The sequence below is a fragment of the Lactuca sativa genome, chromosome 8, assembly GCF_002870075.4.
Source record: "Lactuca sativa cultivar Salinas chromosome 8, Lsat_Salinas_v11, whole genome shotgun sequence".
Taxonomy (NCBI): domain Eukaryota; kingdom Viridiplantae; phylum Streptophyta; class Magnoliopsida; order Asterales; family Asteraceae; genus Lactuca; species Lactuca sativa.
In genome coordinates this window covers 77,283,955-77,304,010 of record NC_056630.2, presented here as the reverse complement: position 1 = coordinate 77,304,010, position 20,056 = coordinate 77,283,955, and the positions used below count along the sequence as shown (strand labels likewise).

The window sequence follows — 20,056 nt, the reverse complement described above, 5'->3', positions numbered from 1 at the left end:
AACCAAATAATCAACCAAGACCACTACCATTGCGTATTCATACAAGCAGACCTTAATCTTTTATAAATACCAAATCCAACAAAAAATTTCCACCTTTCACCCACACATCCTTCTTCACTAGAAAATTTACAAATGAAGAAATAAATAATGAGTAGATTACTTGGTTCTTACTTATCTGGACCAATGTAGATGAAAGCTGATGGCTGCAACAGCATGTCGGGGGTGAAAGCAGCAACAGAAGGTCGGAAGCAAGATAGCAGAATTAAAAAGAAAAAAAAATCCTACAACTCAAATCCATAGTAGTCTAATCTACAACTTGATCATGTATAAATACCCAATACAGTATAAATTTTGTAAATTGCCACCTCTAAACAACACCCATATATATTACAAAAGTCATACAAATTCAAAATACAAAAAACTATTATATAATAATAATAAGCACAATAGCATTTCTAAAAAGAAAAACAATCATTGATAATATATACTGGAGACCTACTTGCATTCCAGAGGATCTATGCAGCTTCTCTTCCTTTCTTGATTTTGGAAACTCTTAGCATGACTGCAACATATATCTTGTCTACCATTACCTCAGCAAACATGAAAAGCTTCTGTCTCCACTGCTTCTTGAACAACAGAACTCCAATAACACCCCAAAACCCTGTTACAAAACCACTCATTATGTCCCCGTAAAACAACCATACCTTCATCCACTCATCAGTTGCTTTGTGTTTCTTCTTGCTTCTTGTTGTTGTTGGATCTTGATGATTTGAGCAAGTGTTTGGCAATGGAGGCCCACATAGATGTTTGTTCCCAGCATATATTGAAGGATCATTAAGCGTTTGCAGTTGATTTCCTATTGGAATTTGACCCGACAAGTTGTTGTATGACAAATTCAAATGGCTCAAAAAGTGCAAAGCTGCCATGCTTGAAGAGAAAATAACTCTGTCATCTTTCCAATGTTGTGTGGAATCTCCCCACTGAGATGATTATTAGACAAATTGAGACCCACTAACTTAGAAAGTGCAGTTAGCTCGACCGGTATTTCTCCCACAAGCTTATTGCTTGAAAGATCCATGTTATAAACCATACCCCAAATTGTTGTATATTCAAGATCAACACCTTTCATGCCCTGAATCACATTCTTATCATAATCGGAAGCGGAATGATACAAAGGTATTGAGTGACTCTCAACCATGCCATTTAACTTTCCTACACAACGGGGGATGGTCCCTGTTAATTTGTTGTATGCAAGATCCAAAATTTGAAGAGTTGAAATTTTGCACAGAGATCGACGAATTCTACCGGTGAAGTTGTTTTTGTGTAACCTCAAAACTACCAAATCTATAAATTTTTCTCCAATCCATTTTGGTATATTTCCAGAGAACTTATTATCACCCAAATCTAAGACTTGCAAAAGTTGTAGATTTGCCAATTCTCGTGGAAGTTCACCAATAAAGTTATTGTCATTCAAACTTAACCAAAATAATGATGAATTAAGAGCTATTGAACTTGGAATGACACCAGAGAGCCGATTTGAGCTTAATATCATGTTAGTCAAATCCTTCAGATTCCCCAAACAGTTGGGAATTTTCCCACTTAACATATTTTTGGAAAGATCAAGTCCTACTAAATATGTTCTTCTGCACAATGACCTTGGAATCGACCCATTGAAAAGGTTATATTCCAGAAGTAATGCGGGCTCAGGAGAATATGTATACACTTTATCATTTCCACCATTGGGAAGGTTTGTCAGAGGTCCACTGAATTTGTTGTGAGAGAGATCTAAGACAGGAATGATGGGCATCTTCCGCAACCATGTGGGCAGAGGTCCTGAAAGTGTAGCATTTGACAACACTAAGATTTGAAGCTTCCGTTGTTTTCGAAGCCACTGTGGGAATCCATTACCGATATTGCAAGAACTGAGATTAAGAGATTTTAATTGGAATGGAGGTATCCACCCACGTGAAACATTGAACGTCAACTTAGTGTTAGAAGAAGCATCCAAGTCCTTCAACATGGAAAGGTTGGCAAAATAGGCTTCGGTAACTACTCCTTCTAAAGAATTGTTAGAGAGAACGAGAGAACGGAGTTTGGCAAGTTTCCCTATTGAAAGAGGAATAGACCCATTTAACAAATTAGAACTTAGATTCAAATCTGTTAAAGCTGCTAATGTTCCAAGGGACTTTGGAATTGAACCAGTCAATTGGTTAGAAGAAAGGTCAAGTTTGGTAAGGTTACCAGGGAACTCTGGAACAGGACCAGTCAAGTGATTTTGAGATAGATCTAGCACATCTAAAAATCTTAATCTACTCAGAGATTCAGGGATTGAACCAACCAGTCTGTTGTACGATAGATCAAGAACTCTTAAATTCGCCAAAGAATCCTGGGAGCATTCTGATGCGTTTTTTGGTGAGTCAATCATTTCCATACCAAATTTATTATTTGTCACTCTCAACTGTTGCAGGTGGCACTGTCTCCAGATTCCAACATGCTCAATCTGCTTAAACATGTTATAAGAAAGATGAAGCTCTAGAAGTTTAGGCATAATAGGAAGGGATGAATTCAACATGGTATCCGAAAGGTCAAGGACTCTTAGGGAGCTCATGTTAGTCAAAAAGGACAGAAATATGCCTCCAAGTGGATTAAAGCTAAGATCGAGGTGTTGGATGTTAGAAAGTGTACTGAAATTAAGACGAGGGGAAGATAGATGTGTCCTATCAAGCCCACAATCAAACAAATGCAGCTCTGATAGAGAAGGGATCATGCTTAGTAGGTCTGGAAAGTTCCATGCCAAACTAAGATTAAAGACGGAAAGATCGAGGAATGTGAGGGAGGTCATGTTTTGAAAAAAGGTGGGGAGTGGACCTTCGAAAGAATTGAAGCCAAGATCGAGGTGTTTGATGTTGGGAAGTATTCTACTCAAATTAAGAAAAGCACCAAGGTCAACATTGGAAAGTAGACAATTCGACAAACTTAACTCTTTCAACAAGGGAGTCATGTGAAGCAAAGTTTGATCCCAGTTTTGTGCTCCACTAAGATCCACTGAACTCAAGTCGAGAAGCTCGAGTGACGGAAGGCGAGAAATCCATGCAATTTCATCCGCCTTTAAAAAGTTTGAACCGAGATTAAGAACCTTTAAATTAGAAAGATTTCCAATTTGAGGAGGAATAATACCTTCAAAACCAGCATCAAATAGATTGAGGTAGGTCAGCTGTTTAAAGGATCCAATGAACTCAGGGATCTGACTTCCTAGAAAAAAACCATTCCCACTCAAGTCGAGGTATTTGAGATGTCTCAACTCTGCCAAAGAAGAGCTCACCTTATTACGAGTAAAGAAGTCGTAGTAGGAATCTGCATTAAGTTTAAGGCGTTGAACATTTCCAGTGACAGCATCACACTGGATTCCTTCCCACATGCAACACTCATTTCCAACCCATGAGGACAACATTTCAAAAGGATCTTGGATACTGTGTTTGAAGTTGAGAAGAGCAAGTCGCTCGTGCTCAGAGCAGATTACACTAACATTTCCAATCCCCAAACAAGTATACGTGGCTGCAAACAAAAAAACACATACGAAAATGAGATGGAGCCCCAAACCCCTCCGCTTTTCCATTATGAACCCTAACTCAATTTTAGTTTAGAAGAAAGTTTAAACTGAAAGATGAGTTGTGATGATGTAAGAATGGATTATTATGATCAAGTAACGAGTACATTTATAAAGACATAAATGAAGAATAACTTGTTGCAATATTGGAAGACTGAGTCAATGGAGAATCTGTATCCACAACTCAAATGAAAATTTGGCCGGCCAACTCTTTTTAAAATAAAGGATAAATTACAGAAATCGTCCCTGCAGTTATATGAAAATTTTGGATTAGGTCCCTAAAAGATTTTTAGTGCTGATTTCATTCCTAGGTTTTCAATTCATTTTGAGTTAAGTCACCTATTATTAACACCGTTTAGTTCATAAATGTTAAAAGTATGTGAATTTACTTATATAGCCTTACCACTCCTCCACATCTTCATATCCACCGGATGAATGCAAATCGATCCCAAGCATTGGACCTGCAAATCAATTCCAAATGAAAAGCTCAATAATATCCCTTATAAAATATGCAAATTGATACCAATTGCCAAGCATCAGACCTACATATTAGCCTTTCAAAAACCTGCACATTCATGACAACCTTCAAATCGATTCTATAAACCAAATATTAACCCCATTACTCCTCTACCCAACCCACCCCTCACCATCTTCTTCTCCGGGAAACCACCCACAAGACCACAACTTCATCTTCTCCAGGAAATCCATCAATATTCATCTTACATGCAGTCCAATTATCTTCAAAAGGTTCCGGCGTCACTCTTTTTGTGTTACTTTCTATTACAAACCATTAATTAACAAAAGACCTATATGCATTTCATGAACAAAAATTCCAAATAAATGAATACCCTTGTTTTTTGTTCCTTCCTGATACGAGCTTTGGCGCACCATCCGCTGTGGTCGAAATTTTAGAACCTGGATTGGGGAATGGGGTTTTTGGGCTGTGCAAATCGATGAATAAAAAACGCAAGTACACTCGTTTAACCAAAAAAAAAATAATTCCTGAACAAGAAATCCAGAAATCGATTGCGCACCCTAGATATCAATGAACAAGAAACCAAAAAAAAAAATAATCATAAATTGATTTACAAAAAACCACAACAACTTTAATGGCTTCGACGCGTTCGTCTTCTACCTCCAGATATCCGCAAATAGAGAAGAACGAGAGGGAACAGAAGGAATAGAACTACCTGGTAAGGGTGCTTAGGTTAGGGGTTGAGTGGGGTGGCGAGTGACGACAGAGGGTCGATGTTGTAGTGACGGACAATGTGATGGGTGTGAGAAACAGACGACAAGAGATCTAAAAGGGCTGGTGGGCGGACATCAAGGGTGAAATAGTAATTTAAAAGTATTTAACGGAAGAAAATAAACAATGTTAATGATTGGGACTTGATTCAAAATAAATTAAAACCCTAGGGATCAAATCAGCAATACAAATCTTTCAAGGACCCAATCCAAAATTATTGTATAACCACAGGTACTATTTCTGTAATTTACCCTAAAATAAAAAATAAAAAGAATAATTTAGAAAAAAAAATTAATAATATGTTACGGGCAATTTAATCATATAATATTTGTTAGGGAGCATAGCCTAACCAAAACCAAATCAAATCATAACGGCGGTGGGTTACAATTAACTGTAGTTGATTAAAAAATAGCAGTGACCATTTCTATAATTTACTCTAAAAAATTGTTCAAGATATTTAACCAAAAATGTTCAAGGTAGACCTCACATTTGAGACATCAGTCTCTCCAAATCACATGCAACATTCACTTTGTTTATTTGTCTCATTTGGTTATTTTATTTGTCTTATTTTATAATATGAAAACAATAATTTTAATTTATCACACTAAAGTTACAAGTTACAAACTAATGAGTACATCAATCAAACATTGTGATGGGAGACTTGAAAGTCAATGGGAATTTTGTATCCATATGCATTTGGCCTTTATCTATATTTATTTTTCCAATGACAAACGTAATATACATGGAAGTTGACGTTTGATTTGTAGCCACAAATTTTTTTTTTTTTTTGGCCATAGGCTATTTTTCTTTTCATGTGGATGAAAAAACTATATCGTAATCTAATACTTGCAATAATATCTTGAATCACATTATTTAAAAACTATAGTATTATTTTTATATATTGAAATGCATAAACTTGTATGAATTTAGAAAAGATATATTATTATTTTAATAGATTTAAGTCGGAAATGATACACAGAACTCGTGAATTTGTTCACAGGAAAATGATACATAAGAGATCCAAGTAGTTTCTTTGTATGCCCCGCATGACTTTAAAGTCAACATGGAAGTCAATGGACAATTTGTATCAACGATCGTGTATTCTTTTAGTCTTGGTTCCTTTTTAATTTTCTCTTAATCAAAATAAATCAAAATAAGTATCTATATTTATATCATATTATATCATACTATCATACTATATTTATAAATGAGATATTTTTTTATTATCTCATTCATTTGAAACCCCCCACACAAAAAATTCAAACATCACATGCATTTGAAACCCTCATATATTTTCACCTTCAAAATAATTAATCACACATCATAAAAGGTTTTATAATTTATATAATATGTTTAATAAGAAATTAATTGATAGTCTACTATAAAAATGTCATTATATTTGAGTAGACATACAAATACAAATCACATACACAATTTACAAAGAAAATAAGTTTAAAAGTTTTGAGTTGGTTTGAGGGCTTTGAACCATTTTTCGAGCCATGTAATTATTTTAAAGTTTTTAATTTGTAAGTTTGTTATATACTAATTTTTATTTTATATTTTTCTTGGTTTAAGTATTTTTTAAGACAATCATTGTATATTGTGGTTGAAACTTTAATGTAAATTAGAGTAGATTCATGTTATCGATCATATGTTATGGAAAGTTATATAGATAATATTTAATTAAATATTATATATATATATATATATATATATATATATATATATATATATATGTCTATATGTTTATGTTGCTTCAAAGTATTAATTAATAAAAAAATCGTGGATATGCAATATTATTCATAGTATCCATGTATGTCTTTTTTAAATGCAAAATTGTCTATCTTATTACTTTATATTTTAGTACATGTTAAACATTTTAATTATAATAATAAGTGTCTTTTAAAAAATTTCTTTCATTTATTAATAATAATAAGTGGTTTTAAAACTAATAAACAATAATTATAAAGAATAAAATCATATTATAAAAATCATGGATATGTCATATTACCACCATCTTGACTTTCTGAATTTTGCTCTTTATGAGCACCAAAAGTCAGATCCTTAGGTCTTTGAATTGATGAAAACCGCATCTCATCAAAAATTGCATCTTGTGATTCAATAACAGTGTTAACCGAAACCGAATCATTAGGTTCTATTACATAAAACCTATATGCCTTAGAATGTTCAACATATCCAATGAATATACAATCAATTCCACGTTCTCCCAAATTCTTGTTTTTGGGCTCGGTGAGTTTTACAACTTCCCGACATCCCCAAACCCGAAAATAACTTAGATTCAGATTTTTCTTGAACCAAAGTTCATATGGGACTGTTTTGTTCCTTTTATTTAGAACCCTATTTAATAAATAGCAGGTCGTTAACATGGCCTCTCCCCATAATCCTTCACTCAATCTCGAGTAAGACAACATCGAGTTTATCATTTCCTTTAAAACTCGATTTTTACGTTCAACAATATCATTCTGTTGGGCCGTGTAAGGTGTCGTGGTCTCATGAATGATAGCCACTGATTGGAAGTATATGGGATCCATATATTCACCTCCCCTATCAGTCCTGAGACTAGGGTGCAGACGAGAAGAGCCGAGCCCGAGCCTGGCCAGGCTCGGCTCGGGCTCGTTTAAGTTATATGAGGCTCGAGCTCGAGCTCGGCTCGATTCGAGTTTTCTTATACTGAGCTCGGCTTGAGCTCGTAAAGAATTATACAAGCTCGGCTCGGGCTCGGGCTCGACTCGTTTTTTATCTGACGTGCCTAAATAAGCTTAAGCTCGACTCGAGCTCGTTAAGAAGCTCGTTTACTAATACCCTAAATCCATAATTCTGCTAATATGTTTTTTTTATTATATATAAATAATAATAAAGTATATTATATAACGGCTCGTTTAGGCTCGCGAGCCTAATTGAGCTTAATGACATAGGCTCGAGCTCGAGCTCGTTTAATAAATGAGCTTAATATTAAGCTCGAGCTTGGCTTGGGCTCGTTTAAAATCGATTTCGAGTCGAGATTTTAATGATCCGATCCCGAGTAGCTCGCGAGTAGCTTGGCTCATTTGCACCCCTACCTGAGACATTTAACCGGAATGTCCAACTGCAATTCCACCTCGGTTTTGTATATTTTGAATTTATCTAAGTCTTCATACTTGGAATGTAACAAATACACATAGCAAAAATGAGTATAGTCATCAATAAAAGTGACTACATACTTTTTATTTCCCAAAGAAGGAGTGGAGTGAAAATCACACAGGTCACTGTGTATAAGTTCCAAAATAGCTGGATTTCTAGTGACACTAGGAAAAGGATGTTTCGTCACTTTTGTAAGCATGCATGTTTTACATTTATTAGATGCCATATCAAAGGCTAGAATTAATCCATCTTTTGACATCTCATGCATCCTTCTAAAGTTGACATAACCTAATCTTAGATGCCAAAACATAGATTTATCAACATTAGAAACAAAAGATACAAAAATGCAAAATTTTGAACAGGTAATGATTTGTCAACAAGATTTAAACGAAACATTATATTATTTAAATATCCAAAGCCAATAAACATTCCACCCTTAGACAAAACAAACTTATCCGACTCAATAACTTGTTTAAAATTAGCAGAATTCAAACAACTAGAACTAACAAGATTCATGTGAATCTTGGGAACAAACAAAACATCAAATAACTTAATTGTATTTCCAGACGTAAATTCAAGACACACGACACCTAAACCACAAATAGGAATAAAAGAATTGTCTCCCATTTTCAGCACCAACCCATCTTCAAGCGGAGTTAATGATTCAAACATCCGTTTATCCTTGCATACATGGTTCTTTGCTCCGGAGTCGATCCACTAAGCAACATCATCATCCTGCACATAGAATGATTCAGGGATAAATGAAAACATAATAAACATAATTTTGATTAGAATTATCAAAGTTAGTCAAAAACTGACCTCCTTTAACTTGGGCCGAAGACCCGTTCACTTTCCCATTGACTCCACTGTTTCCAGCACCATTATTGCCCAAATTCACACGACAGTCATGCTTGCAATGCCCAGCCTGATTGCACCTCCAACAAACCAAATCCTTTCTCTTTTTGTTGGAGTTGCTTGGTACATGTTCCTGCTTACGTATGTCATGTCCTTTGTGGTTCTGGTTCCTTGGTTTGTTTTCAACCATATGAACCGAGGGTTGTCCAGGCTCAATTTTTCCTTTGAGTTTTTCAGATTTGTCACTTTCCTTCGCATGAAGCGATTCTTCAATACGAATGTGACTAGCAAGTTGAACCAAAGACAATTCCTCCTTTTGATTTTTCAACTTGTGTTTGAAGTCTTTCCAGGATGGATGCAGTTTGTCAATGATGGTTGACACAACAATGGACTCATACATATTCATATGGTGCAGTTTAAACCGACCGTATATGCCAAGGAGTTCATTGAATTGTTCAGTAACAGACCTTGAGTCATCCATCTTAAAATTGTTAAAGTCACTGACTAGAAACTTCTTGCTAGAAGCATCCTCGGTGATATACTTCAACTCAAGGGTGTCCCACAACTCCTTGGCACACAAGGCTTCACTATGGATATCAAATAAAGCATCATACATACCGTTCAGAATGTGACTTTTGCAGATGTAGTCATCGTTGTCCTACTTCTGTCTCTGCTTATCTCTTTAATAGTCTCAACAACACCTTCCTCTGGCTCCGCTGGTCTTGGAGTACTCAGCACATATGCTGCTTTCAGAGTAGTCAGCACATATGCTGGTCTTGGAGTACTCCACTGTTTCGAACTTCTCCAGCTTTGCAAACTTAGTGGTTTGAGTCACCCATCTCCAAAAATAGTAAATATCAGTTTGAATGTTGGGAAATTTAGGGTTTATGGTGGAGATCTGGATAACAACTTGGATCGTAATATCACTTTCTGAACTAATATTTCTACCCTATGCCTGAGTTACAAGAAATTCATCCTAGGATAATCATAGTGGACACTTACGATTCTAGGCACAGAAATCGTAAGTCAATATGCTAGAGGATTTTTGAAAGTATGATGAAAACGAGAGCTTAAGATCGTCCTACTTTTCTGAAAAGAAGAGTCGTTTATATAATAAACGATATTAGGGTTTCATTAGGGTTAGGCCGCTATGGATTCCTTTAGAAGCAAGTTAGGGTAATCCAGATTTTAATGGGGATTTAGGGTTACCAAAACTAACGAGTTTCGTTAGTTTTACCATAATCACCCTCAAGAATCGAAATATCACACTAGTGGGACCCAGGGGCGCTGCCCCTAGACCCCACCAAAGGGGCGCTGCCCCCAGACCCCCGACTAGTCATCGAACCGGCTTCTAATTTGATCTTATACATGCGTGCACTCCGTACCAACCCGTACACATATTAGAAAACAAATTAAGAAGCCCCTTAGCTCACATGCTAATTCAAGTTACTCAAAATGACTTGGTGACACTAAAATCACCAACATCTTACTCCTCTACATATTGTTCTTTACACGAGCACCACAATGATTCTTTGTATCCTGGCTGCCACTGCAGGTAGAAACGCTGACACCAAATGTTCCGACGATGTAAGAACTTTATTTTGCTGTTCTGATGACCAGATATGTCCTTTGCACTGTCAACAACCGTTCTCACACACTCTGAGACCAAAATACTCGTTGTAGATCATCAACTACTCGAAATTGCTTTTCTTGTGATCAATCTTCTCAAAAATCAATGTCTCCTTGTTATCATCTCCAACAACCCGCATCGATGTCGCCCTCTGATCTAACCACCGCCTCCTACGATTACAAAAGCCTAGTATAAGGTGGAGTTACCAGATTCTTTGTTGGGGTCGTTTATCACCGTTGTGTGTAACTCAACTCAATCGCCACCGCGTTTGGACAACATTGACCTCCTTCGCCATCGTGTTTGCACAACATTGACCTCCTTCAGGTAACACACATGGGAGGAGCTTTGACGGTTCTGAACATGATAATCAATTTTCCTGAAGTTGGTTGACCACTGACCAAAAACCATTCCCAAATTCATACTGAAAACTAACAAGCAAAAAGAACACAAAATTTATATCAAGCGATTCTTTTTATATATTGAACTTCAAGTCAAATTTCCATGGGACTCTAAAACATGGAACGAAAAAATTTTCTGTAAAATTTGATGCTCAGAATCCCTAATAGAAAATCTCAATTTGTGTATACCTAAAATAGAAATAGAGTGATTATGTTCGATGAGAAACTAAACAGACAAAACACACAATCGAAGGAAGGCATCGAGAAATTGAGGAAAATGTTAGAAATAACTGAAATTGAAAAGGAAGGAGATGTGTATGAACACATGCGTCTCCTCTGTACGTGTTTCCTAAGTACTTCTCCATTGATCTTCTCTGTATGCACTAGAGTTTTGGTAATGGGGGAGGCAGGAGATGAAACTGAGCAATGTGTATGTGTGTGTGTGTGCGCGCACCTTTCTCTTGCCTTTATCTCCACATATGGGAAGACTTTATAATTGTTATCAGTTTATCACTAAACCAACCGCCATATGATTGATATGTAGATGAAAGTTTGACAGATGGGAAGAAATTAGAATGACGAAGCTACATGTCAACACTTTCTAGCCAAATAAAAAAGCCAAATAACAAACCTAACCGGTTATAATGGGTTTGTTACCTTAATTAGCCGGTAAAACACAAGCTGGTTCCCTTCATATGCAAAAAAAAAAAAAATAATAAGATGACAAACTTTTTAAAATAAAAGTGATAAATTGGTTGGGCTAAAGTGACAAAGAAACAAACAGGTTGGGAGCACGTTGAAACTTATCCAAAGTGTAATCTAATACTTACAATCTCTTGAAATGATACACGAAATTGTAAATTTAAATACCGATATTATGATTTCGATATATCTAAGTCGGAAATGAGATACACGAACATGTGGATTTGTTAATAGGAAAAGGGAAAATGTCATGTTATCCTAACGAACTTGTCAAGTTTGTTTTAAAAGGTCACCCAATTAATCTTTTTTGTACATTAAGGGAACGACATATAAATTGACCAGTTGAAATGGTCCCTTGACCTGTAATAAAACGTTTCCATAACAAAGCAGTAAAAAACCGGTGAGGTGGCTGCCTAGTCACAGCTTATGTGGCAATTGACTCTGGTCCACAGTCAACCCTTGTTCCCCAAGTTTGGACACCCCCTTATATAAATAAAGTGATGTCCTAATGAGTTTATCACGCCTACTTTGTTACCCTTATCGGTCTCTTCGTTTGTTCTTCCTTTCGTTTCCCACTTTGTGAGTCCATCGAACCACCACTTCGAGATCTGCAAGCATTAAAGAACACAACCCATAAATGTTTATTAGAATAATTGCTACAATGCACATGATGAAACTTAATTGTAAAAAAACATATATGAATGGAACAAGAATGGTTTGACTTTGACTGTAGGTAGCAACTAAATTACAACATAACCTATATATGGTATCTATCTAATACTGACTAACAAAGTATGCAAGTACAACCAGGGACCTTTGTAGTTATCAGGCATGTGAAGATACAATCAACTTAGAAGGAAAGTTGTTGTTGCTCAACTTTAGAGCACCATCTCACCATGTCATAAGCTTTCCAGATGTCAGTCCAGTGCCAATAGCTTCGGTTGTTGAATCTCGTGCAAGTTAGGTTGTGGTTGTATTGGCTGCAAGCGGAACGTAGGCGCTTTAGGTGTGTGTTGGCCATGCACTCTCGCGTCGTGTAATGTCGTATGTATGATAGAGGTGGTGTGGTGATTGACCTCAATGCTAATGGTTATCCCCAAGGTTCAACGAATGAATGAAGCTATGCTATGATCGTACCCGGATAGAGAGGACTATTCAAATCCTGGTGAAGTAAAGGACTATGAGAATTCTCAAGTCGATGCGAAGTTAACTCTAGGGGCTTATGGGATAGGTTAGCTCACCTTATGAATAGGTTAGCTCGACTTATCATCCGAGAAGAGTGAAGAGAGGAACCTTCGGAGCTCCTCTTCTATCGTATCGATTGAGCGGTTCATATCTTCTATCATCTCCGTAGAGGGTTCAGTCTCCACTATTTTAAGTCCGTATTTATTTCTACCCCTGAGCTCGAAAACCTGGTGGAGGACTCATATAAACCTCTTCGTGGAGGTCTCCATGAAGAAAGGCCTTTTTGACATCGAGCTGATGCAGTGACCAAGATCTGTTAGCTGCAACTGACAGACTGACTCGTATGGAATCAGTTTCATTTGGCTCTAGACTACGATTCGATAGTCTCTGGTTTGATGGTTGTACGTGCTAAAAATCCGGTACATTCCGTTTTGTTTCCCATCCCAGTCTTTCGCAACACTTCAGGTTTACTCTTCTCCGAATCGAATCTACGCATATCGAATTCAGTAAAGACTTGAATAGATGCCTTCCTTCAAATAGAGTTCATCCTGTTGATGGTCTTTACTACACTAAGGCTAGATCCGGACTAATCCTAGCCTATTCTTATGAAGGAAGGTGAGCATGAAGCAACGGCTAGATCCTCACAGTAGGCAGCTTAGCTGTGATTATGAAGTCAGGTGAGAAGCGTTATGCAATAGAGAAGTCAGCTAGTGCACTTAGACAGGTAGTTGATTTCATTAGGGAATTGAATTGCAGGAAGGTCAGGTAGTCCTTAGGCCGTTGAGCGAAACTCTTGGCATCCTCCTCTTATGAGGGGACACCCTTTATACCAGAAATGTAACTTCTAGCAACCTTAAAACAGATGTGAGATGAAATATAAGTCATAAGATGAAAGATACATAACCTAAAACAATTTCATTAAAACAGAGGGAGTATATAATATTTCTCTTTAAGACTAAACACACTAAGTTGAATCAAATGAAGGCATCACCTGAGTTAGCATTCACACACAGATCGACAAGCTGCAAAACAAAGAATCAAGCCAATCAATGTATGATTTTGGGTCAATTATAAAATTAACGACCATAGCTAAACATGGTGTAGAATATCACCAATCAATGCATGATTTTTGGTCAATTCTTGATTATTTCATCAATAATTGCAAGTTATTGAGCATATTATGGTTTACACATGATATATATTAACATCAACCTAAAAATCCATTACCCATAAACACTAGTATGGCGGTTTATGTATAATCTGAGTAAAAGATCGAAAGAACATAAAAACTCACAAGGACCTTGAAGTAGATGTAATCATCGGCGTTGAAGCACCTTCATAAAGATGAATATAGTACCAATTATTGATTGAAAAATGGAAATTTTGAAACTTCATGGTTGGATTCACAAAACAACCACCATGCTTTTTTTACAAGAATTAGTATACAATACTTACCTAGTTCTTCATGATGTTAATTGGGTCATAAGGGCCTTGTAATGACCGATTGCTTCTTGTAAAACAGCACCCATTTGCTAATTTGTTAGTTATTCCAAAATCAAATGATTTTCGTGAAGAAAAATCACGAATTTATTTCAGAAAGGGAAGAACAGAATATTATCCATAATTGAATTTATTACCCACCCATGTTCAAGGTAAGCTTTTGGACGTTGTACATTGAAATCAAGATCCCATCTTTGCAAAGAGATCATGGAATACTACCAGTGAAGTTGTTTTTGTGGAACCTCAAAACTACCAAATATGTAAGTTTTTTCCCGATACATTTGGGAATATTTCCACCGAGTTTATTGTCACCCAAATCTATGACTTCCAAAACTTGTAGATTCCCTAATTCCCGAGGAAGTTTACCGATAAAGATATTGTTGTTCATAATTTAAGCAATATAATAATGAATTACGAGCAATTGAACATGGAATGTTACTAGAGAGCTGATTTGAGCTTAATCTCATAGCAGATTCCAAACACAATTGGTAATTTTCACCTGATACAATAGACAAATTTAATAATTTATTGTTCCATTAAAAATATAAACAAAATTGCCAATAAATTTAATTAAAAGAATGCTCAAAGGCATTTTAATATATATGAACTTACAATATTTTTAGATAAAGGGTAAGATGGTAACTTTACTTGGAACATGACCAAATTTGCTATAAAACATCAAAATAACCACCAAAATTGCAACAAATTCTTTTATTGTTTTGAAACAAAAATGCTTTTTTGAGGATAACTAGTCAAATCTATTCATAAGAAGTCTAATTACTTTCACGGTAGACCTCACATATGAATTTGAAGTCGATAAAGTAGCCCCCAAAGTTCACATATTTGTTCTATTATTATTTTTTCACACTGTATTAAACCTTAAACGTTGGGCTACTTTAACTGAATGAAACATTCATTTTATTTATTTGTTTGTGTTTATAATTTAATCAGGCTGTGGTATATATTAGACAATGTGTTTTCAAATTATATGGTTCAGGCAAAATATTTTATCCACTTGAAGCAATTCAAAGTACACAACAAAACTCACAAGTAATTAACATGGTTTAATGGAGGAGAGGAGCAATCATGAAGAGCCATGCGATGATGCACTCAAAATGATCTAAATTAAGAAACAAAATTAATAAAGTAACGAACAAGGTTACGTGTGATACACTATATGAAAAACTTAAAACACATAAGTAGAAAGTCAAGAAAAATCCAAAATCAAAAAAACTGACAAAATATCATAACCTTAGAAATAATTTAGTATCAGAAGTGACTTTATGACCCTCTTTACATCTATTGTCAATGATGATATGCCTTGTGGAGGATTACATAACATAGATGATGATGAGAAAAACATAGCTATCTTATCCTATCCAAAACCATCTTACTCTTCAGGAAGGGCAAAATGGACCACCAGTTTTCTGTAGAAAATACCAACAGTACAACTTCATGTCAATCAGAGTGATTGTTTAATTAGACTGAACACCATACAAACAAACACAAAAATATGAGATTAACCCTAATCTAATCTCATAACTTGCAGACTCATGAGAATATAATCAAACAATCAACCAAGATCACTCCCATTGCAGATTCATACTAGACCATAGTCCTCTCTAAATACCAAATCCATCAAAAAAAAAAAAACTCCACCTTTCACCCAAGCATCCTCTTTCTATACATGAAAAAACTAGAAATTTTACAAATGAAGAAAATAAATAATGAGTCAATTACATGGTTCTTACTTACTTGGACCAATGCAGATGAAAACCGAGGGATGCAACAGCATGTTGGGAGTGAGAGCAGCAGCAGAAGGTCGAGAATTAAAAAGAAAAAAAAATCTACAACTCAAATACATAGTAATCTAAATCTACAACTTGATCATGTATAAATACCAAATCCAAAAGAACTTTTGTAAATTAGCACCTCTAAACAACACTGATATCACAAAGGTCATACAAATACAAAATCCAAATAGTAATACATTAGAATAAGCATATCTCAAAAGCAAAACCATCACTGATAACATGCATTCAAGAACTACTTGCATTCCACATGATCTATGCAGCTATTCTCTTCCTCTCTTGAACTTGGCAACTCTTACCACAACTGCAACGTATATCTTATCCATGGTTTCCTCAGCAAACATGAAAAGTTTGTGTCTCCACTGCTTCTTGAACATCAGAACTCCAATAACACCCCAAAACCCTGTTCCAAAACCACTCATTATATCCACATAAAACAACCATACCTCCATCTTCTCATCAGCTGCTTTGTGTTTCTTCTTGCTTGTTGTTGTTGGATCTTGATGATTTGAGCAACTATTTGGCAGTGGAGGTCCACATAGACCTTTGTTCCCAGCATAAATTGATGGATCATCAATAAGCGTCTGCAGTTGATTTCCTGTTGGAATTTGACCCGACAAATTGTTGTGTGACAGATTCAAATGGCTCAAAAAGTTCAGAGCTGCCATGCTTGAAGGGATCCTTCCGCTCAACTCGTTTTTTGAGAAATCAAGAGTTTCCAAATTCATCATCTTTCCAATGCTCTCTGGAATACCCCCTCTCAGATGATTATTAGACAGATTCAGACCCACCAACATGGAAAGTGCAGTGAGCTCAACAGGTATTTCTCCCACAAGTTTATTGCTTGAAAGGTCCATGTTATAAACCATTCTCCAAGTTGTTGTATATTCAAGATCAACACCTTTCATGACCTGAATCACATTCATATCATCATCGATAAGTGTATAATCTAGATTCATCAAGTGACCCACAACCATGCCATTTAAGTTTCCTACACAACGAGGGATGGTTCCGGTTAAGTTGTTGTATGCAAGATCCAAAATTTGAAGATTTGAACTTTTGCAAAGAGATGGAGGAATTCTACCAGTGAAGTTGTTTTTGTGTAAACTCAAAACTACCAAAGATGTAAGTTTTTTCCCTATCCAATTGGGTATATTTCCATATAATTTATTGTCACCCAAATCTAAGACTTCCAAACCTTGTAGATTCCCTAATTCTGGAGGAACTTCACCAGTAAAGTTATTTTTGTTCAAATTTAACCAAAATAATGATGAAATAAGAGCAATTGAGCTAGGAATGGCACCAGAGAGCTGATTTGAGCTTATACTCATGATAGTCAAACCCTGCAGATTCCCCACACAGTTGGGAATTTTCCCACTTAACATGTTTCTTGAAAGATCAAGCACTTTCAAATCTGTTCTTCTGCATAATGACCTTGGAATTGAACCATTGAAAAGGTTATATTCCAGAAGTAATAGATCAAAAGGCCAATATGCATCACCATTTCCTGCATTAGGAAGGTTTTTCAAAGATCCGCTGAGTTTGTTGTGAGAGAGATCTAAGATATTAATGATGGGCATCTTCCGCAGCCATGTGGGCAGCGGCCCCGAAAGTGTAGCATTGAACAACTCTAACATCTTAAGTTTCCTCAGATGTCGAAGCCACTGCGGAAATCCATTCCCGATATTACAAGAGCTGAGACTAAGATATATCAACTGGAATGGAGGTATCCACCCACATGAAACATTGAATGTCAGCTTAGTGTTAGAAGAAGCATCCAAGAGCTTCAACACTGAAAGATTAGCAAAATGGGCTTCGGTAACTGCTCCTTCTAAAGAATTGTTAGAGATAGATAGAGTACGGAGTTTGGCAAGTTGCCCTATTGAAACTGGAATGGTCCCATCCAACAAATTAGATCCTAGATCCAAATCTGTTAAAGATGCTAATTTTCCAAGGGATTCTGGAATTGAACCATTCAATAGGTTTTCAGATAGATATAGTACTTGTAAAAATCTTAATCTTCCTAGAGATTCAGGGATTGAACCAGTCAGTTTGTTGTATGATAGATCAAGGACTCTTAAGTTTGCCAGTCCTCCAAGTGTTTCTGGAATTCTACCATTTAAACTCCGACTTAATTCCAGAAACTCCAAAGCATATATGGAGCACTCTGATGCATTTTTTGGTGTGTCAATCATTTCCATAGCAAACTCATTATCTGTTACACTTAATTGTTTCAGGTGGCACTGTCTCCAGATTCCAACATCTTCAATCTGCTTAAACTTGTTAGAAGAAAGATGAAGCTCTAGAAGTTTAGGCATAATAGGAAGCGATGAATTCAGCATGGTATCTGAAAGGTCAAGGACTTCTAGGGAGCTCATGTTTGTCAATACAGATGGAAATATACCTCCAAGTGGATTATTGCTAAGATCGAGGTGCTGGATGTTAGAAAGTGTACTGTAATTAAGATGTGGAGAAGATAGATGCGTCTTATCCAGCCCACAACCTGACAAATGAAGCTCTGACAAAGAAGGGATCATGCTTAGTAGGTTTGGAAAGTTCCATGCCAATAAACTATGATTAAATCCAGAAAGACTGAGGAATGTTAGGGATGTCATGTTTTGAAGAAGGCCAGGGAGTGGACCTTTGAAAGAATTGAATCCAAGATCGAGGTGTTTTATATGAGGAAGTATTCTACTGGAATTAAGAAAAGGACCAAGATTAACATTGGAAAGTCTACAATGTGACAAACTTAACTCTTTTAAGGAGGGAATCATGTGAAGCATCATGTCCCAGTTTTGTGCTCCACTAAGATCCACTGCACTCAAGTAGAGAAGCTCGAGTGACGAAAGGCTAAAAGCCCACGCCATATCATCTGCCTTCAGAAAGTTTTCATAATAGTTTGAACTGAGATCAAGAACCTTTAAATTAGAAAGATTTCCAATGTGAGGAGGAATGATACCTTCAAAACCAGCATAAGAGAGATTCAGGTAACTCAGGTGTTTCAAGGATCCAATAAACTCAGGGATCCGACTTCTTTGGAAATAATTCTGACTCAAGTCGAGGTATTTGAGATGCCTCAACTCTGCCAAAGAAGAGCTCACCTTTTTACCGACTAAGAGGCAATAGTCATCTCCTTTGAGATGAAGGCGTTGAACATTTCCAGTGACACCATCACACTGGATTCGTTCCCACATGCAACACTCATTTCCAACCCATGATGACAACATTCCAAAAGGATCTTCAACACTCTGTTTGAACTTGAGGAGAGCAACTCGCTCTTGCTCAGAGCAAATGACACTAACATTTCCAACCCCCAAACAAGAATATGTGGCTGCAAACAAAAACACACATACGAAAATGAGATGGAAACCCAAACCCCTCCAATTCCCCATTATCAACCCTAACTTAATTTTAGTTTAGAAGAAAATTGAAGCAAGCAGATGAGTTGTGATGATGAAGTGATGGGTTCTTATGATGAAGTAACTAGTACATTTATAAAGCCATAAATTAATGAAGAATAACTTGTTGCAATATTGGAAGACATGGAAGTCAATTAAAAATTTGGGGAAAATGACTTAGGAGGGTAATTATCTTAATCGCTTTGTTTACATTTAGGTAACTTCTTTATTTTTGTATACATTTAACCATTTAACTTGCTATATGTGTTCACATATTGGCAATGTCACCGGCTATAGCAGGTGACAATGCTAATATGTGAACAAATTAACAAGTTAAATGTGTACGAAAAAAGAAAATTGTCTAAATGTGAACAAAACGAAAAGTTAATTACCTTCATAAGTCATTTTTTTCACTTTTAATAGCGATTTTATTTTTTATATTTGTTTGTATTATTTTTTTTCAAACGTTATATTTAAAATATCCATATTTTCCTAAATATTAATTAAATATTGACCAAATTTAAACTATACTTTTTAATTATTAAATATGTTTTTGTTTTGTAAAATATTTTATATAGCTAGC

At 36.0% G+C, this 20,056-nt stretch overlaps 2 protein-coding genes across 2 annotated transcripts; both read right to left on the bottom strand.

Moving 5' to 3' along the window:
* Positions 1-515: 515 nt before the first annotated feature.
* Positions 516-9,465, bottom strand: LOC128127746 (receptor-like protein EIX2). Its single transcript, XM_052766429.1, has 7 exons — positions 8,814-9,465; positions 6,865-7,008; positions 4,282-4,384; positions 4,173-4,203; positions 4,011-4,068; positions 1,088-3,555; positions 516-980 (listed from the first exon to the last, which is right to left on the bottom strand). Exons 1-7 carry the CDS (start codon positions 9,463-9,465, stop codon positions 516-518), a joined length of 3,921 nt encoding a protein of 1,306 aa, XP_052622389.1.
* A 6,873-nt stretch (positions 9,466-16,338) lies between these two features.
* Positions 16,339-19,467, bottom strand: LOC128127745 (receptor-like protein EIX1). The gene has a single exon (XM_052766428.1). The coding sequence runs from the start codon at positions 19,465-19,467 to the stop codon at positions 16,339-16,341; it is 3,129 nt and encodes a 1,042-aa protein (XP_052622388.1).
* Between the last annotated feature and the right edge of the window lie 589 nt (positions 19,468-20,056).